This window comes from Rhincodon typus, chromosome 21 (genome assembly GCF_021869965.1).
Source record: "Rhincodon typus isolate 14 chromosome 21, sRhiTyp1.1, whole genome shotgun sequence".
Lineage (NCBI taxonomy): Eukaryota > Metazoa > Chordata > Chondrichthyes > Orectolobiformes > Rhincodontidae > Rhincodon > Rhincodon typus.
In genome coordinates this window covers 23,963,837-23,983,153 of record NC_063352.1, presented here as the reverse complement: position 1 = coordinate 23,983,153, position 19,317 = coordinate 23,963,837, and the positions used below count along the sequence as shown (strand labels likewise).

Sequence of the window (19,317 nt, the reverse complement as noted above, 5' to 3'; positions counted from 1 at the left end):
TTGCTCATGTTTGACCTGATGAAACCTCATAAAGTCAGTAGTCAATGTTGAGGACTTCTAGAGCAACTTTGTTCGTCCTCACTGTTATACCATTGTGCACCGTCTCTGGTGGGCCCATCCTGCCACTGGGAGAGGGCATACACATTGGCCCCAGAAACAGTTTCAAGGACACTGCTCTTTTGACTATGTCTTTTACAGTACATTCTGGTGTAATAGCTGAAATCATTTTCTCACTGCTTAGCACAAGTTATGACCTTATTCTTAAGTCAAAGTTTGCAACTGTCTTCTGCTGCTAAACTTGTCTGGTTATGGTTGACTCGATAGGCTGAATGGTCTCTATCTGCACTGTAGGGATTCTATGATTCTCTCACCAAATCTCTCTTGACTGTCACCTCTCCTCCTGACTTGATCCCACCGCCCACTGTTTCCTTCTCCTGGCCCTCCCTCTTGCAACTTCTCTCTCAAACACTTGTTGTGAAAAAGGGCTTGGGACGGGCAAGAAGAAGGAGGAAGCAAGTGAAAGGAGCTACAAAAAGGAAAGTTGTCAGTGAAGTGACAAGTGGGAAAGAGTGTCCAGAGAGTGAAGTGGCAAGCAGAAGGATACTTCCAGTCCTAAATAGCACTGATCAGGTTATGAATGCTCCATTGAGCCAGGCCAGAATCAATGACAAAGCAAAGGTCCTGAAGTTACCCAAGAACCCTCAAAAATATTGCGAATGTATAAGTTTATCTCCATGTTTTTGCTGAAATATTTGGGTCAGAAGGTTGACTTTTACATGAATTTGTACAGTAAATTAGTACCTCTTTAATCAGTTTTGTTGAAAATAATACCAACAATGTCAATTCTTCATTTATTTTCTTTATTTGATATGTGAGACAATGCCACAGGGAAATCTGTTTTCACGTTCTATCAGTGGACAGTCAATATAATGTAAGAAAACTTCCTTTGAGAAATATGTTCCTTCTTGCCCTCTATCAAAGATGAGACACTAATTGTCAACAAATATATTTGATCGTTAGAATTGGTAAGTACAACTGTCGTCTCAGTTCAGAATGCTGGTCTGCACAGTTCAATTTGGTATCATAATGACATCAAACGCCTCATTTTATATTCTTCAATGTCAGAATCGGTGATGGGAGTTCCGAGTCAGTGTTTTGGAATCAGTCACGTTGCAACCATCACCAAGTTTGTTGTGATGTACATCTGTAGTGAGCAATCATGAGAAAAAACTGATATTGATGGTGTCCAGAACAAATATATGAAATGTGGCATACTATCGAGTTTGGGAATTATAGTGTATGTGAATTTACTGTACCATACCATGTAAATATGTTTGCACATCTCATCCATTAATGTACAATAAAACTGTGACAATAGTCTGTTTCTTAAGATGCTAAACTGGAAAATATTAGTCCTTAAAAAACTTCTAAATAGTTTGAAATTATATTTACACACTGAACAGATTAATTCAAGATTTATTGAATATTAGTGTAGAAATCAGATACTCAAAAACTTCTTCTCATTGTGTTTTTCCTTAATGCGGTTCACCCTGTCAAATTGTGTAGGAGATCCTGCTGTTTAAAACTGCGTAGTAATTCAGTATTTCCCTTTCCAGTGAGTCTTGTACCTTCCTGACTGACAAACCAGAGATGACAGAAGAAAGTCTGGAATTAGTTTAAAATCCACATGTTTTTGTTGTGCAGAATAATGGTATTCGAACTGTTGGCTAGATTCAAAAACCATTGTATGCAGCTACAACATGTAATTAACTTTTCTTTTAAAAGGTCTCCACTTTAAAAAAAGGAAAATAGAGGCACTGTTTGCTAAAATATTTCTTTATTTTCCAACTGCATTATATCTGCAGTTTTTGATTTGCTTTCGATTCTTGGGCTCCTTCAAATTCCTACCTAAAGCAGACACTATTACACCTTGTCCCATCTCCTCCTTCCATCTATTTAAGTGCGATCCCAGTCATGAAGTGCCTTGAGGCACTCTTCCATCATTAAGTGGCTAAATTCTATTGGGCAACTTTGCATTAGTATATTCTGCAACATTTCAAATCAAATTGCTGGAAAGACCTCAAATGATTTACTGTAAATCCTCTGTATTTGTGAAATCACGAATCGCAAATTTCCCTATCCGCGCCAAAAAAAAGTAACAACAAAAATCGATACCTGCGGGCAAAAATTGCATATACCCAATGTTTAACCCATTTTTAATGAGCCCTGCACGGGTTCTCAGGAACCAAATCATCGCTGATACGAAGGACTGACTGTATTTACTAATTTAGAATGTCAGCATAAAACATGCTTCCAATTAGTGGGCAAGATCTGATATGAGATTAGACCATAAGATATAGGCAGAGATATGGGCCATTTGGGCTGTCAGATCAGCTCCATACTTTGATCATGGCTGACATGTGTCTCAACCCCATTCTCCTGCCTTCTCCCTGTAACCCTTGATCCCCTTACTAATCAAGAACCTATCTGTCTCTGTCTCTGTCTTAAATACACTCAATGTCTTCACCTCCACAGCCTTCTGTGACAATGAGTTCCACAGATTCACCACCCTCTGGTTGATGAAATTCCTCATCTCAGTTCTAAAGAATTGTCCCTTCACTCTGAGGCTGTGCCCTCAGCTCCTAGTGGAAACATCTTCTCCACATTCGCTGTATCCGGGACTGTCAGTATTCTGTAAATTTCAATGGGGTCCTCCTTCTTCATCTGTCTAAACTCCATTGAGTAAAGACCCAGAGCCCTCAACTGTTGCTTGTATGACAAGACCTTCATCTGAAGGAGGAAGTGAGTGCTAACGTTGCATTTGCCTTCCTAACTGCCTGCTATACCTGCATAGTAACGTTAAGAGAATCGTGAACTAGGAATCTTAAGTCCCTTTGTGCTTCAGATTTCCGGAGGCTTTTCCCAGTTAGAAAATAGTCTGTGCCTTTATTCTTCCTATCTAAGTGCATAATCTCACACCTTCTCACATTGTATTCCATCTGCCACTTCTTTGCCCACTCTCCTAGCCTGATCAAGTCCTTCCGCAGCCTCCCCACTTTTGCATCACCATCTGTCCCTCCATCTATCTGACATTGACCAGTCTCCAAGGCCACCATTATTGAATGTGTTTTTGAATGTATTTGACAAAGAACAAATATACATTCTTTATCCTTTGAGTCAATGGTGCATGTTATAGAAATTATCCCTTGTTCGTTCCTCAATGAAGATCATATGACTTGTTTTATTTTTGTTCTGTTGTTTTCTGCATTTATTTACATGGAGAGCTGAGCCTATTTTAAAGAAATGGTTATTGCCTTATATAAATAGCAAATAAAAGGATTTTGTACCAATGCATTAATTATTGATATACTGATATCATCAGTGAAATTTGGCTTCTTGTCCTATTTAGTGCTTTTTACATTCCTTCATTTTTGGCACTCGCATTGAGTGTGATTTGCCCTGTTAATATTCACCATCATTGTCATATAGCTAACCCTCCTCTGTAAGAAGAGGACATGGTAAGTTGGTGTGTCCTTTGATGTAGCATCTAATGTAAACCTTTCTTTTAAGAAGTGAAAAACATTGTTTCATAGAGTTATAGAGTCATACAGCACAAAAACAGACCCTTTGGTCCAGCTCATCTGCACTGTCTAGACATCCCAATCTGACCTAGTCCCATTTGCCAGCATTTTGCCCATATCCCTCTAAACCCTTCCTATTCGTCTACCCATACAGATGCCTTTTCAATGTTGCAATTGTACCCGCCTTCTCCACCACTTCTGGCGACACGTTCCATACATGCACAATCCTCTGCATGAAAAAGTTACCCTTCAGGTCCTTTTTTATATATTTTCCCTCTCACCTTAAACCTATGACCACCGGTTTTGGACTCCCCTACCCTAGGAAAATGGCTTTTACTATACACCTTATCCATTTACCTCATGATTTTGTAAACCTCTATAAGGTCACTCCTCAGCCTCTGATGTTACAGGGAAAAAAGCCCCAGCCTATTCAGCCTATCTCTATAACTCAAACCCTCCAGTCCCAGCAATATCCTTGTAAATCTTTTCTGCGCCCTGTCAAGTTTAACAACATCCTTCCTATAGAAGAGCAACCAGAATTGTACACAATATTCTAAAAGTGGTCTCACCGCTGTTCTGTACAACCACAACATGACATCCCAACTCCTATGCTCAATGTTCTTATCAATGAAGAGAGGTGTGCCAAACACCTTCTTTACCACCCTAGGTCTACCTGCAAATCCACTTTCAAAGAACGGTGCACCTGCTCCCCTAGGTCTCTTTGTTCAGCAACACTCCCCAGGGTCCTACCATTAAGTATAGAAGTCCTGCCCTGGTTTGCCTTACCAAAATGCAACACCTCACATTTATCTAAATTAAACTTCATCTGCCAATCCTCGGTCCATTGACCCATCTGATCAAGGTTCCGTTGTGCTCTGAGATAAATTTCATCGTATACTTTTATACATTAAGGGAAAAAATGTACTTGCAGTTTTACAGTTCTTTGCCAGCATCAGGACATCCCAAAGCATTTTGAAACTAATAAAGTTCTTTGAAATATGGTCACTTTGGCGAACTAGAAAATGGAACTTCCGGGTCACATCAACAAATATGTAATAATGATAGGAAAATGAGTTTTAGGTGTAATCTGAGGGATGATTAAGGATGAGCTCCTGAGCTCTTATCAGTAATGACTTATGATCTTCTGCATCCAGGAAGGTACGGCAATTCTTTCAAACGGCACTTATTCGACAATAACCTGGACAAAGGTGCTCCACAAGTCCATCCCAACTTTTGATCTCATTGCAGCCGAGGGATAAACACGGACAAAAGAGTTGAAGTTAGGAGAGGAAATGAGAGTGACTGCCTCTAACATCTGAGTGTGGCATCAAGAACTGTAACAAAACTGCAGTCAATACCATTTGAGAAAAACCTGCCATTGGTTGGAGTCATAGCTGGCACAGAGGAAATTTGTTGTCGTTGCTACAAATCAATCATCTTAGATACGGGACATTGTTCTGAGTGTAGTGTCCTATAGCCAAACATCTGAAACTGCTTCATTAATGGACTTCCCTCCATTAAGAGGTGTGAAGTGAGAATGCTGATAATTGCAAAATGATCAACACCATTCATGACTTTTCAGATACTGACATAGTCTGTGCCCAAATGCAGCAAGACCTGAATAATGTATTCAGACTTGGGCTAATAAATGTCAAGTAACATTAGCCCCACAAGTGTCAGATGATGACCTCATCCACAAAGGAAGAATCCAACCATCTCCCCTTGACATTCAATGGCGTTATCATTGCTGAAAAGCACACAATCAACTTTGTGAGTGTTAACGTTCAACAGAGGTTTATCTGGACAGCCATAAAAGACTGAGCTTACAAGAGCACTTGGAAATTCTGTGGCAAGTAACTCACCTTCTGATTCATCAAATCATGTCCATCGTCTTGACAGGCACAAGTCAGGAATATGGTGGAATACTTTCCATTTGCCTGGATGAGTGATATTTTAGCAACACTCAAGAAACTCAATACTATCCAGGGCAAAGCAGTCTGCTTGATTGGCACCAAATCCAATACCTTCTAACATTAGCTCCCTCCAATACAACTGTACATTGGCAGCAGTATGTACCATCTACAAGATGCACTGCACTAAAGTTCCTTCAACGGTGCCTTTCAAGTGCGAGAGTTCTATTATACAGAAGGACTGGGGCAGCAGATGCATGACAAGACTACCACCTGTAAGTTGCTCTCCAAATCCTGATTTGGAATAATATCACCGTTCCTCCACTATTATTGGGTCAAAACCCTGGAACTCCCTACCTAACACCGAGAAGCTACTGTAATTGGAAATCAGAAAATGGCAAACTTATTAAATAACTACTTTCTGTTGGTTGTCCCACTAGAGAAAGACAATAAAATATATAAAATAGCGATGAATTATATATTGTCAATCTAGATGAGCCTACATTAAAACAGTGGTGGAGAAAATAATGGGACAGATTTTGTGGTACCAGCAGTAACAACAAATTCAGCTTTTGCTGTTACCAGGTATCGAGTGAGGCCCCAAACTTCTAGAGTGATTATAATGGGAAATCACTTCACCAGAATGATAGCAGAGCTGGTGAACAGATTAAATAGGTTTGTAATTTTTGGAATATAACAGATTTAATAGTGATCTATTTGAGTTTTTTAAATTGATTGAAGGATTTTACAGGCTGCGTAGAGAAAAGTCATTTGCTTTGAAAGACTGCAGAAAATACATTCCCACTGTACAGTCAATAACAACCTACACTTTTAATACCTTTAAAACATTGTGCAGGAAAATAATTAGCTGAATGGAAAGAGCAAATTGAGCTGTATAGTGGGACTCCGTGGAAGAATAAAGGGAACAACTGTGGGTTAAGAAAGAGGCATACCTTAAGTATACAAACAGAGCAGGAAAGGATGAAAGAATACGCAAAGAAATTAAGAGAGCGGTAAATTTAAGCTACTACCACTTTTTTACTAAAATATAAAATAAAACAATAAAATATTTTTCAGACATTTTAAAGAAAGCAAGGCTTTGATGGGAATGGTACTTTTAAGACAGAGACAGAATGGTAACAGCATGCTACATAAATAAACATGCCTTTGGATGATGCGATAAACATTGAGATAAGCGAATTTAAAATAAAAAATGTTGGATGAACTTGGCAAATGGAGGAGAAAGCAGCTGAATTAGATCCAAGTATTTTAAAAGGATCCAGGAAAGATATAGCAGAGGCAGTAGTATAAATGTTGAATCTGCTGGAAAAATGTGTGGTGCCAGAGGACTACTAGATTGCCAATGCAATTCTTGTACTTAAGAAAGGGAACAGGTCTGCCTCTGTCTCTCTCTCTCTCTTTCTGTTGTCTCTCTCTTTCTCTTGTCTCGTTCTCTCTTTCTCTGTCTCATGCTCTCTCTCTCTCTCTCTCTCTGCCTGTCTCTCTCTCTGCCTGTCTCTCTGTCTGCCTGTCTCTCTCTCTCTCTCTCTCTGTCTGTCCGTCTCTCTCTCTGCCTGTCTATCTAAGAGTAGAAGAAAACAGGGAAACCAGAAGAAAAGGGAGGGCGACAATAAGAACTTCCAACTCAAGGAGAAGATTGGGTCCAATTGGTCCACTACAGAAGTAAGGTTTGCGCAGTTGAAAGCAGTGACATCATCACAAAAACCAAAAGGTCAATATTTTTGATTTGAACTGTTTAGTTGGTGACACTTCCAACTCATTCCTGCAAAATTGTCTGTTTTGTCCATCCTGCTTTTGAATAATGTGTGCATTTGGAATTAAAGAAATATAGTTTAAGTCTGCATCTGAGTAATTAATAATCCATTTTTCCGTTTCATGAAAGATACGTTAGTTATAATAAATACAATTTAATTTTTTTGTTCATCATTGATGTGTGTTTCTTTCATCAGTGGTCAAAGTTATGTAAATTAGCCATCCTAGTGATTAAATTGATCATTTTCCTCAGTTAGCTGGACAGCTGATTTGCGATGCAGTGTGATGCCAACAGGGCACTTTTAATTCCCCACATTGACTGAGATTACCAAAGATGTCCCACCTTCTCAACCTCTCTTTGCCACAGAAGTCATGACCCTCGGGTTAAACCACCACCAGTCATCGCTCTCTGATGAGAGAGCAGCTCTGTGGTCCTCTGGGACTTTTTCATCTTTGTGTTGGCTCGTGGAATATTGGGGCTTGATTTCTAACGTACTCTTCCCACCAGGGTCATGACAAATTGATTTAATTTATCTGGAAATTCAAAAGTCTTCAATAAGGTGCCCCAAAATTAGACTAATTAATAAAGACAAAGAGTGAATCAGAGAACAAGTGGCAGAATGGATTACTGGCTGACTTTCAGAGAGAAGCAGAGAGTGGGTGTAAGTGGTAGTTATGAGAGAAACAGAAGGTGAGAATTGGAGCTCCACAAGGATCAGTGCTGAGACTGCTATTGTTCACAATTTACACTAACAACCTGTACTTTGGAATCAAAAATACCATTTTTCAATTTGCAGATGACACCAAAATGGGGTGAAGGTCAAAACTGAGGAGAAGTGAAACAGATTAAGAAAAGATGGTAATATAAAGGCTTGCAGGGTGATCTAATTGGCATGGTTAAAAGGATTCAATAGAATATATACAGACAAATCATTTTCTAGAATATAGATAAAAATGTGATCCCACCATCAATTACAACTATTTCATACATGGCTAAATGATTGACAAATGAAGCTCTCACAGCTGTAAGTTTGTACATTTTGGCGCGAAGAATAGGGTGACACATATTAGTTGGAAGCTGCACATTTCCGTTGGTTAAAGTAACAAAGGGATCTTGGGATACAAATGAACCATTTTCTAAAGTTTGTGCCAAATGTTAACAAGACCTTTCAAAAAAAAAAAAAGGCAAACCCTAGAATTTATTTCTACAGCGATGGAGCTGTAAAGTTTTGTATTGAGCTTGGTTAGACCACACTTGGAGTGCTACACGCAGATCTAGTCTCCATTTATCAAAAGGTTATCACTGTAACCCATACTGATGTCTGCAAAGGTTTCAACTGTTCATGATGCTTTCCTAGTTGGCAGGCAACAGGAGTTACAGAAACAACACTAACTCTGCATCTGTGCATGTACAGAAATTGCTGCCCCTACTGTTTGTCTCGGAGAAACATGGCCAAATGATGTAGAGGATCTGGGGAGGGTGCCAAGAAGATTTATATAGGTGTAATCAGCAAAGCAAGAGTTTTTTTTCGAAATCATTCATAGCACGTGGGTTCTTTGGCTGGGCCAACATTTACTGCCTATCCTTAGTTGTCCTGGAGAAGGTGATGGTGAGTTGCCTCCTTAAACTGCTGCAGTCTGTGACATGAAGTTAGACCCACAATGATCTTAGGGAGGGCCAGCAAAGATAAAAGACTGCTGATACATTTGCAGGTTAGGATAGTGAGTGGCTTGGAGAGAAATTTGCAGGAGGTGCATATGCTTATCAGAAAGGGATTAACAGGCTGGCTCTCCTCACTCCGGAAAGAAGGAGTGGCTGACGGATGATCTAATAGAGGTATTCTTAACTTATGAAGAGTTTAAATAGAGTGGATGCAGGCAATGTTTCTCCTTCTGTTCAGAACTCAACCAGAGGCCATTCATATATAAGATGGTCATTAAGTTGGAGTTCCCTTCCAGGCCACCAACCATCCTGCCTTGGTGTTGCTGAGTCAAAATTCTGGAACTCACTTCCTAATGACATTGTGGATCTACCTACAGCATGTGGACTACAGCGGCTTACCACCACCTTCTCCAGGGCTATTAGAGGTGGTCAATAAATACTGGCTCAGCCAGCAATAGCCACATCCCATAAATGAATTAAAAAACTTAGAACAGGAAGTTCAGAAGTAGTTTCTTTACTCAAAGAATAGTGTGAATGTGAAACTCAGTACCAAATGGAGCTGTTGAAGTGAATCATATCGATACATTTAAAGGGAAGCTAGACAAGCATTTGAGGAAAATGGGAGATAGAGGATTAAGGTGGTAGCTTTGGGTAAAGAAAGATGAGGAAAGATTCAAAGGAAGTTTTGTTAACTCTGCTTTCTCCCTACAGATGTTGCCAGACCCTCGCTGAGTTTCATCAGCAATTTCTGTTTTTGTTTCCCTCCATTGTTCTTTAATGATATTTAAATGTTTAGATATGATATTGGGAGACCAGCAGGGGCAAATATGGGGAAAAGATGCATTTTACTGTGATCTTAGTGAAGACAAATAAGATTAGGCTCAGTGATACACCCAAAACATTAGTATCTTTGTTTGAATTCAGACTTTTAACTTCCAGTGGTCTGAGGATTTTGACTGTGGTACCCAGCCAACACTGATTTTTTTTTCTAGCTTGGTTGAATCTTGATTGGCATGCGCATCTTAAAAATGCTAAGGAATTGAGCTGAATATCTCATTGTTGAGAAGAGATCTGAAATTACAGTCCTCCATGGAGATGAAAAAGACTGTTACTGTGAAGTTTGAAGTGTTTTGAAAGTTTATTTAACTATATTTTAAACATTGTAACATTTAGTTAATCCATTGCTTCCAGTTCCACACCACAGGTTTGATGTTGTTAGATATACCCACTTGTTCCCACATCAGTGGGCTTTCATTACTTGTTTCCTAAGAATCCTTTCAATAGTATAAGTGCCAAATAAAACACATTGGGGGGAAAAAATTAATACAACTTTGCTTGTATAAAGTGACAGCAATGCATTTGTTGAATTGCTCAGGCTGTATCCAAATGAGACCTTGCATTTATATTGTACTTTTCTTGTTCTTGGGACATTCTAGATTGCTCACTGAAAGAAATACTTTTGAAAGCTCGTGGCTGTTATAATTTAGGCAAAATGTGAAGACTCACAAATCATAACAAGGTGGTACATAGCAACGATGTTGATAGGGAAATAAATGTTGGTTAAAATTCTGGAATGCTTCCTGGAGGTTTTTTTTTTGCATTTTATAATACTCAGAATGGTGGTTTGGCACCTTATGTAGCCTGGATGGAGTTCTCCTGTTCCTTCACAGGTGAAATGGATGCTTTCTCACTTTTCATGACTGAAAGTACGATGCAAATCCTTTTCAAATAAAGGATTTTTTCAAATAAATCTCTCTGGCTGGTGCATTAATAAATCTTTCTGCAAAATCTGCAGTTTATATTATGTATCATCAAATATTATCACCGTCTTAAAATACGCCCAACTATTATCTTCTATCAGACTGTGTCCTCTAAATCTTTAAAATTGACCTTTTGCTCCACGATGACCCAATGTCGAAGCCGTCATCTAAATTATTTTAATAGCCCTTAGAAGGGTTCTGTAACTGTTCTGTAAGACGTTGCCTTATACTTTGCTGATGTTCGTTGTTGGATGTCATTATTGATGAGTGGTCTTTGTTATTTTTACGATGTCAGTTAATGGTTTAGTAAAGCATTTTTGATCCTGCATCTTCTCCAAAACTTATTTCATATTTTCCTGAGATTTCTGTTCAGATTTTTTAAGATAATGTTAGAGGTTTGGTGAACTATATTTATTTGAAGACAGGGAAGGAAATGCAAAACTATTTTCAGAATGCAAAGATATGAAAAACGACAAACTTGTAAGACGCTTGCCTTTCCCTATCATATATCTCAAACTTCTTTACAGCCAATGAGATACTTCTGAAGTGGAGAGAAAGGTAGGAGGGGATTCTAATTGTACATGAAGCCAAAGTTCAGGTCTTAGTAGAAGAAAGTTTTGGGTGGGTTGACCTTACCAGCAGTGATGGTTGGGAAGCTCTCTTGCATTCTTTCGCATATCCATAAGACCATAAGATATTGGAACAGAATTGGACCATTTGGCCCATTGAGTCAGTTCTGCCATTTGATCATGGCTGATTGCTTCACAGCCCCAAACTTCTGCCTTCGCTCTGTAATCTTTGATCAACTTACTAATCGAGAATCTATTTCTGTCTTAAAAACACACAATGACCTGGCCTGTACAGTCCTCTGTGGCAATGAGTTCCACACATTCACCACCTTCTGGCTGAAGAAATTCCTCCTTATCTCAGTTCTAAAGGGTTTTGCCTTGATTCTGAGGCTGTGCCCTTGGGTCCCAGTCTCACGTACTAGTGGAAAAATCTTCTCTACGTCCGCTCTATTGAGGCCTCTTCTTAAGTCCTCAATCACTGCTCATACGACAAGCACTTCATCCAAGGGATCATTCTTTTAAACCTCCTCTGGACCGCCTTCAACGCCAGCAACACCCTTCCTGAGACATGAGACCCAAAACCGCTCATAATATTCCAAATGCGATCTGATCAGAGCCTTGCACAGCCTCAGCAGTATATCCCTGCCCTATATTCTGGTCCTCTCAAAATGAATGCTGACATTGTATTTGCCTTGCGAACTGCTATTTGTCATGAATATTTATTAACACCCCAGATCACCAGTATTACATTCACAGTTGCAATCCTGTTAGTAATGAGTGAGTAAAATCAGCCTTCAAAATTTTGGCCCCACTCAAGACACTGCTTCATGCTTCTTACTGAGACGTCTTTATTAGTGAGTGGTGATTCAGAACAGGTGTTTCTAGGCTGCTGCTGCATATGTAAATTTAGCGTCTAAGGTAGGTAGGCTGCCTGGGGCAAAGAGCTGCCTAAGGCGATAGGGAGACTGGCTCATAGCAGGAATGCTCCCTGGGGTATGCAGGAAAAGTAAACTCGTAATCTTCAATGGTGCAGCTAAATGCAGTGTTAGTGGTTTTGAGGCAAGGAATGAAATCACAGAATGTAGCCACTAGATTGGTAGAAGGATTCCAAGGAATGGATGTGAGCAACTGAAAAGCCAAGGGGAAATTTGAATGACTGGCAAGGTGGACAAGGAAGGGTGGGAATTACATGTTAAGACAAGGGAAATGAATGACCGCATGAGGTGCACATATAAGAGTGAAGAAACAGTTCAGATAGATAAGATCTCGGCCCGAAACGTCAGCCTTCCTGCCCCTATGGTGCTGCTTGGCCTGCTGTGTTCATCCAGCTCTGCACCTTGTTGTCTCAGATAAGGGATGGTGTCAGGGACAGACTGGGGAGCTAAAGCATTGGATGCTAAGGCAAAAGTGAGGAAATCTGCTGGAAGGGTGAATGGGCTTGTGTGACTGGAGGAGGCTGAAGGCTGACAGAGAGGAGACCAAAAGACATTAGAAGATTGTTCACAGTCAATGAAATTGAAGATTTTGATGGGAAATTCTTTGTGCCTGGAACCTTCTGAAAGAATCCATTTAAATTGGAGAGTTCAGAGCAGTCCACTGCAGTTGATAAATAGTTACCCTGGAAAAGTTAGACAATTAAATACCTACCCTTAACCCCTGGATAACTATTAAACTGACATCCTAAACCTACTGTCCACACCCTAACTATACCTTCCCAGGCCTTTTAAGTCCTCCCCCGCCCACAGGACCTGAACCTCACCCCCACTCCCATAGGACCCAATATTCCCTAACCCACCCAAAACGTGCCATCGTTTACCTGGTCCCTTCCAACCTTGCACCATGGCTCCCTACCCACCTGAGACCCAACTCACCTGATTCGCTTCTCCTTAACAACCTTGCACCCCACTTACATTATTCTCTACTCCCTACCTATCTGATAACCTAAACACACAGCCCTTACATACTTGTCCTTTCATAGGAGCCACCAAAATGGCTGTCTGTGATATTGGGTATTTAAATTGCAGAATATGGCAAATGACTGTTCTGAAAATGGGGATATGGTTTGATTCCCTTTGACTATCCTGCAGAATGAGTGATCTGTCAGATTTAGAGTAAGCTTAATGTTTTAAAAAAATACTGATTGCAACATGATTGCCACACCTCAGGAAATCAGTCCTTGTAGGGTATAAGATGTTCTATTTTTCTCCAGTGCCTTGATTGACATTATATTGATATCTGCGCCCCCAAAATGAATTTAAAGGTGTTTCATTTATTTTAGCCTGCTACTATGACATGGGGCCTCCCCGACACTTGCAGCTGAGCTTAAGGAAGCTTACTCATTGCTTTTCCAACTTGTCTCAAATTGCTTTGGCAAGTATCCACTGGTGGTCTCGGTCTGATTGGGCTCCAGCTGCTGATGGTCTCCTGACCAGTTGCAGATGTGCCCTGGGATGCCAATCACTGGGTATTTGACTGTTGCTTGCCCTCTCTGTCAGTGCAAAATTCTTTGTGCCTGGAACCTTCTGAAAGAATCCATTTAAATTGGAGAATTCAGAGCAGTCCGCTGCAGTTGATAAATAGTTACCCTGGAAAAGTTAGACAATTAAACACCTAGCCTTAACCCCTGGATAACTATTCAACTGTTTTTTTAGGACAATGCCTACTTCCCTCGAATAAAAGTAAAGAAATTAATGGCATACAATTTTGGTCAGATTGTTTAAAGCTGCATCTCACTCAGTGCTATGAATTTCTCATCCTACAAACTGGCTTAAAGATAGCCCCAATGTGTCCTTTAAGTCAGTTTTTGAAACTTGGAATATCGAAAGAATTGCAATTTTCAAACAGGTGAATTTACATTTGAGTACAAGGCTGAAGCCATAACACAGCATAAGCACCATCCTGATTCACAAGTTCACCATTGATTTGTAGACGCATTGTAGTGCTGCAAGTTTTCAACCTCATGATTTGTTCCACAAGGAAGCCTATGGTCTGTTTTGATCTTAGATCAAATTGTTTTATTGGGTTAATTTGTTAATAGCAGCATTGAGTGCTTGACAGCTATTCTATGCATTTTAACATGCTAATTGTCCCTCTTGTCAATGCCTGATTAATCCTTGGCTATTGATCCTGTTCGGAAATTGGTGAATGGACTAAAACTTTGCTGACACTAATGTATTTTCTGTGCTGATTAGATTTCTTGAATCTCATCTAGCTGTACCCGCAAGTAATGAATTCCACATGTATATTTTTAACACAGCACTATTAAATTGTAGCTTAAAGTAATTTATTGTAATTGAGTGGCTTTGAGATTCTTCTGAAATATTCGATAAAATGTTATGTAAATTGCACCTTTTTTTTATTAATGTCATTATCTGAATGCATTAAAAAATGTCAAGTTAAAAGAAGAACTCTGAAATAATATTGCACTTGATGATATGTTAGACAAAAGTCATACTTTAGAATTGATCAAGGGAGATATTGCAGTACTAAAACAAAAGCGAAATACTGCGGATTCTGGAAATCTGAAATAAAAACCAAATGTTGGAAAAAATGAGCAGGTCTAGCAGAACTGAAGCAAAACAGTTAATATTTCAAATTTATGATTCCTCTTTGGACCTGAATGCGGATAAAAAAGTGGGTGTAATGTGGTCGAAAAAAGTGGAGGGGAGTAAGTGAAACGCAAGGAAATTTCATAGAGAGGCTGGAGAGCGAAGCTAAGTTCAACATTTCAGACCGTGAATGCTGCCCTGCATTTTACTTCCCCAACTACCACACCAGTGTCTTGTTTTCATGAAGACCGAAAGAACTGTGGATGCTGTAAATCAGGAGCAAAAACAGAAGTTACTGGAAAAAACTCAGCAGGTCTGGCAGCATCTGTGAAAGAAACAACATAGTTAACGTTTCAGGTCCGGTGACCCTTCCTCAGAACTGATGGTGGCTGGGAAAACGTCTGTTTATATGCAGAAAAAATTGAGGAGATGGAGTAGGGAGTAAACAATAGGATAGAGCCTAAAGAGAGAGAAGAGCAGTTAGATAGACAAAGAGTTGATAATGATCAGGCTGGGAGGGTGAATAGTTGTTAGTGGGGGCTATTAGTGACTAACAACAGGTCGTGTGTAATGGCAGGATATGTGGTAACAAGGCCTGGTGTGTGAGGTAGGGGGCTGGGACATGGGAGAGTTTAGGCCCGAAGATTATTGAACTCGATATTGAGTCCGGAGGGCTGTAAGGTCCCCAAACAGAAAATGAGGTGTTGTTCCTCCAGCTTGCTTTGAGGTTCGCTGGAACACTGCAGCAAGCCAGAGTCAGAGATGTTGGCCAGGCAGCAGGGTGGTGCGTTAAACTGGCAGGCAACAGGTAATTCAGGGTCTTTTTTGTGAGCAGAACGTAGATATTCTGCAAAGCGGTCACCCAGTCTGTGCTTTGATTCCCCAGTGTTGGGGAGACCACATTGTGAGCAGCAAATGCAGTAGACTAGATTCTGGGAAGTGCAGGTGAAGTGTTGCTTCACCTGGAAGGTATGTTTGGGCCCTTGGATACTGGGGAGGGAGGAGGTAAATGGGCAGGTGTTGCACCTTCGCCGGTTACAGGGGAAGGTGCCGTAGGGCTGTGGGTGGGTGTTGGGGGTGAAGGAAGTGTGGACCAGGGTGTCCTGGAGGGAACAGTCCCTGTGGAAGGCGAACAAGGGAGGGGAGGAGAATATGTTGTCTGGTGGTGGCATCTTGCTGGAGGTGGCGGAAATGGTGTCTGATGATCTGCTGAATGTGGATGCTGGTGGGATGGTAGATAAGGACAAGGGGAACCCGATCGCTGTTGCAGGAGGGAAGAGGAAGGGTGAGGGCGCAAGTGCGGGAGATGGGTTGGACCTGGTTGAGGGCCCTGTCGACAGAACTGAGGAAGCGTCACCGGACTGGAAATGTTGACTCTGATTTTTTTTCTTCACAGATGCTGCCAGACCTGCTGAGCTTTTCCAGCAACTTTGTTTTTGTTCTTGTTTTCATGATTTTGCTTTGGACAGAGTTGACGTATGTTCTACCAGTAACATTTATTCTAGAAGAATGCCCCTTCTGTACTACGTTGCCACTCCCTTTGCCTTGTGTTCTGACACACTTCTGATCTCGATCTCCCTCATGCCATAACCTTTCTTTGACCTTTTCCTTGTGTTACATCTGCTCCTCCCCAATTTTTCTGCAGCATAAAATCCAACATTCTTCCACTTCACTTTCAAGGAAGAGTTTCATTGAACTGAAACTCCTAATTTTTTGTTTTCTCTTCCAGCTTTCCACAAATGCTGCAGATCTGCTGAGTTTCTCCAGCACTTCATTCTTATTTCAGTAGAATGCATCACACAGGTAGCGAAAAGCCTAGAGTTCATTACGCTAGTAACTGGAAATTTGTTTTTTGTTCATAAGAGAAGCACAGTGTAATGCAGTTTTATGAATATGTTTAGACTTTAATTGTAATATGTGTCAACATACTGTGCTTCATTGTTTTTATTTATTTGCAAATTAGCAGGTTACTTCTCTGTAAAATCTAAGTAATTGTAGTAGTGTAATGCAGGAATAAATTGATTATTCTAAAGAGGGCGATTATTAATCTTCAACAAGATCAGATAAATTCTCCATATCTTACCATTTGTATTGTTCTAATAAGTTTCGCACAGGGAAAGAAAACAAATAGAAGTGAGAGTTTTAACTGCATTTTGTATGGTGGTAAGTTCAATATTAAATGTATGGATAAAAAAGTATGATGCAATAAGTGTGGAATTGAGTTTGTGAATAGCTGGTAGGGATGAAGTACAGATTGCAGCTTTTATCTCAGAACAAGGATGATGAAGGAGAAATTATGATTTTGATAGCTATGGGGACATGGTGGCATACTGGTAAAAGTCATTGGTCTAGTAATCCAGAACTCCAGGCTAATGTTTTGTAGACGTGAGTTTGGATCACACAGTGGTGAGCATATAACCCATTATTACCTGGTCTTGTTATATGCGACTCTGGACCCACAGCAATGTGGTTGACCTTTAACTATCCAATTGGCAATCAAGGATAAGCAATCGATTCTGGTCTAGCCAGTGACATCTAAATTCCTGAACAAGTAAAAAATATCCTGTTTCTTTTGAAGAATTTGCATCCTTTATTTAAGTGTTTTGTCGTACTTGAATGCCTTGTAAAATCAGTAGGTAAGATATCTTTGAGTATCTGTTATGGTGATGTCACAGCATAAAAACGTAAGCAAAAGAAGCAGGAGTAGGGCCATTTGACCTTATGCCTGCTCTGCCATTCATTAACATAATGATTGATCTGGTCGTGGCCAAAGTCCATATTCCTGTCTGCCCCCAGTGACCTTGTGTTTCTCATAGATCAAAAGTCTGTCTAATTTATCCTTTACTGTGTTTTCAAACAACACGGTGAACTCCTGTGATGAACTGTATGAGATAATTTCTTGCATAATTACAGCATGGTGAAAACTAAGAGAAAAATAGTACATAAATCTTGATGGGCAGAGCTTCTCCCAAACTGTGAGAACTCCAAGAAACTTGTCATGTAAATAATAATTGATGAGTGGATTGGGTATAGTAGGGAAACTTCTGAAATTATTTTTGATATGGTGTTTTAAGGCTTCATCAATTTTTCATGTTATCTGATTGCATAAATTATAAGCTTCCGTTCAATAAGAAATGGCATTCTTTCTGTCATTCATGAGGGAATACGCTTTAAAGTGATGAATAATTTTATTTATATTGTAGATTCAGAGACCACTGTTAATCAGATCAAAGAAGGGTATTGACATTGCTGGTCTGTAAAAGAATTTTTTTGAAAAGTCAGCTGGAAGTCTTGACAGAAGAGTCACTGGCACAGTGTGTTGGCATATTGTTCAGTGAACTGCGAGACGTGGACTTAGAACCAGCTCCAAGGCATAATTTCTCTGCTGTCCTAAATGAATCCGTAGCATATAACTATTCCCAATTACTATGAGCGTTCATGAGTCAGCTTGGTTCCAGTGGTAATAGGATTGCCTCTGATTATCTCATACACCTTGTTCAGTCTGTATGCGTGCCCCTGAGCTTCTGGTTGCCTGTCGATTTAATTCTTCATTTTGCTGTCATGCTGACCTCTCTGTCTTTGCCTTCTTGGAGTTCTCACTGAAGCTTGGTGCAGATTTGAGGTACAGCAACTCAACTTTTTAATTAGGCACCAATGGCCTTTCAAATTTCACACTGAATTCAACAATTTCAGGCCGTAATCCCCTCTCTTCATTTTGTTTCCTTCTCCTTTGCAGGTTTTGATTTTTATCATGTTTTTCACATGCTGGTTTTGAGGGGCAGCTGTTCATTATTCTGCCATTCATGCACAGCTTTTATTTCTTTACTTGTTCCATTATCACTGCATAGGGCTTTACACCAACAATACTTCTGGCATTTAATCTCTCTGGTCTTCCACCGTATCACAGACCTTCCCTAATGTTCTGTTTCAAATCTTCCTTCTTTTTTCACTTGCTTGAAATCTATTCATTAAATTATAACGTTCTCAGTTCTGTTGAGAGGTCATTGACCTAAGGCATTAACTGTGTTTCCAAAGACAGGCTGCGTACTTCTAGTCTTTTCTGTTTTTATTTCAGATTTCTGGTATATGCAGCATTTTGTTTTTGGAATAAAGGTCGATTGTGCACCATTAAAATTCTTTGGCAACATTAATTTTACCAATTTAAATAGAGGACTACTCATCTTTTATTTACTTCTTTGTGAAAAGAGTGCACAAAAAATCATTAATGTAGCACACGAAGTAGAGATAATTGGGAATTAACATGAAACTGATTGCCTGTCATAAGTTGGAAAATGTTTATTTATTATTATTAATAGATTATTTATTTAAAAGAATTCTCACACTTGACTTGTGATAAGATACTAATCTGTAAAATAACATAATTACCGTTCATGGATAACAAGGTGTAGAGCTGGATGAACACAGCTGGCCAAGCAGCATCAGAGGAGCAGGAAGGCTGACGTTTCGGGCCTAGACCCTGCTTCAGAAAAAATGCCTGAAGAAGGGTCTAGGC

General features: G+C 39.9%; 1 protein-coding gene across 2 annotated transcripts in view; it reads left to right on the top strand.

Annotated features, from left to right (window-relative positions):
• Positions 1-19,317, top strand: part of LOC109931990 (mitotic spindle assembly checkpoint protein MAD1-like) — a 645,529-nt gene that overhangs the window by 331,967 nt on the left and 294,245 nt on the right. Inside the window, exon 8 of one of the 2 annotated variants that reach the window (XM_048609840.1) lies at positions 4,736-7,435. The exons of the other annotated variant lie outside the window; for it this stretch is intronic. Coding sequence (XP_048465797.1) covers positions 4,736-4,818 — 83 coding nt within the window. The 3' untranslated portion in view covers positions 4,819-7,435. Of the gene's footprint in view, positions 1-4,735; positions 7,436-19,317 lie in introns of those variants that run through there. 2 annotated transcript variants of the gene reach the window in all.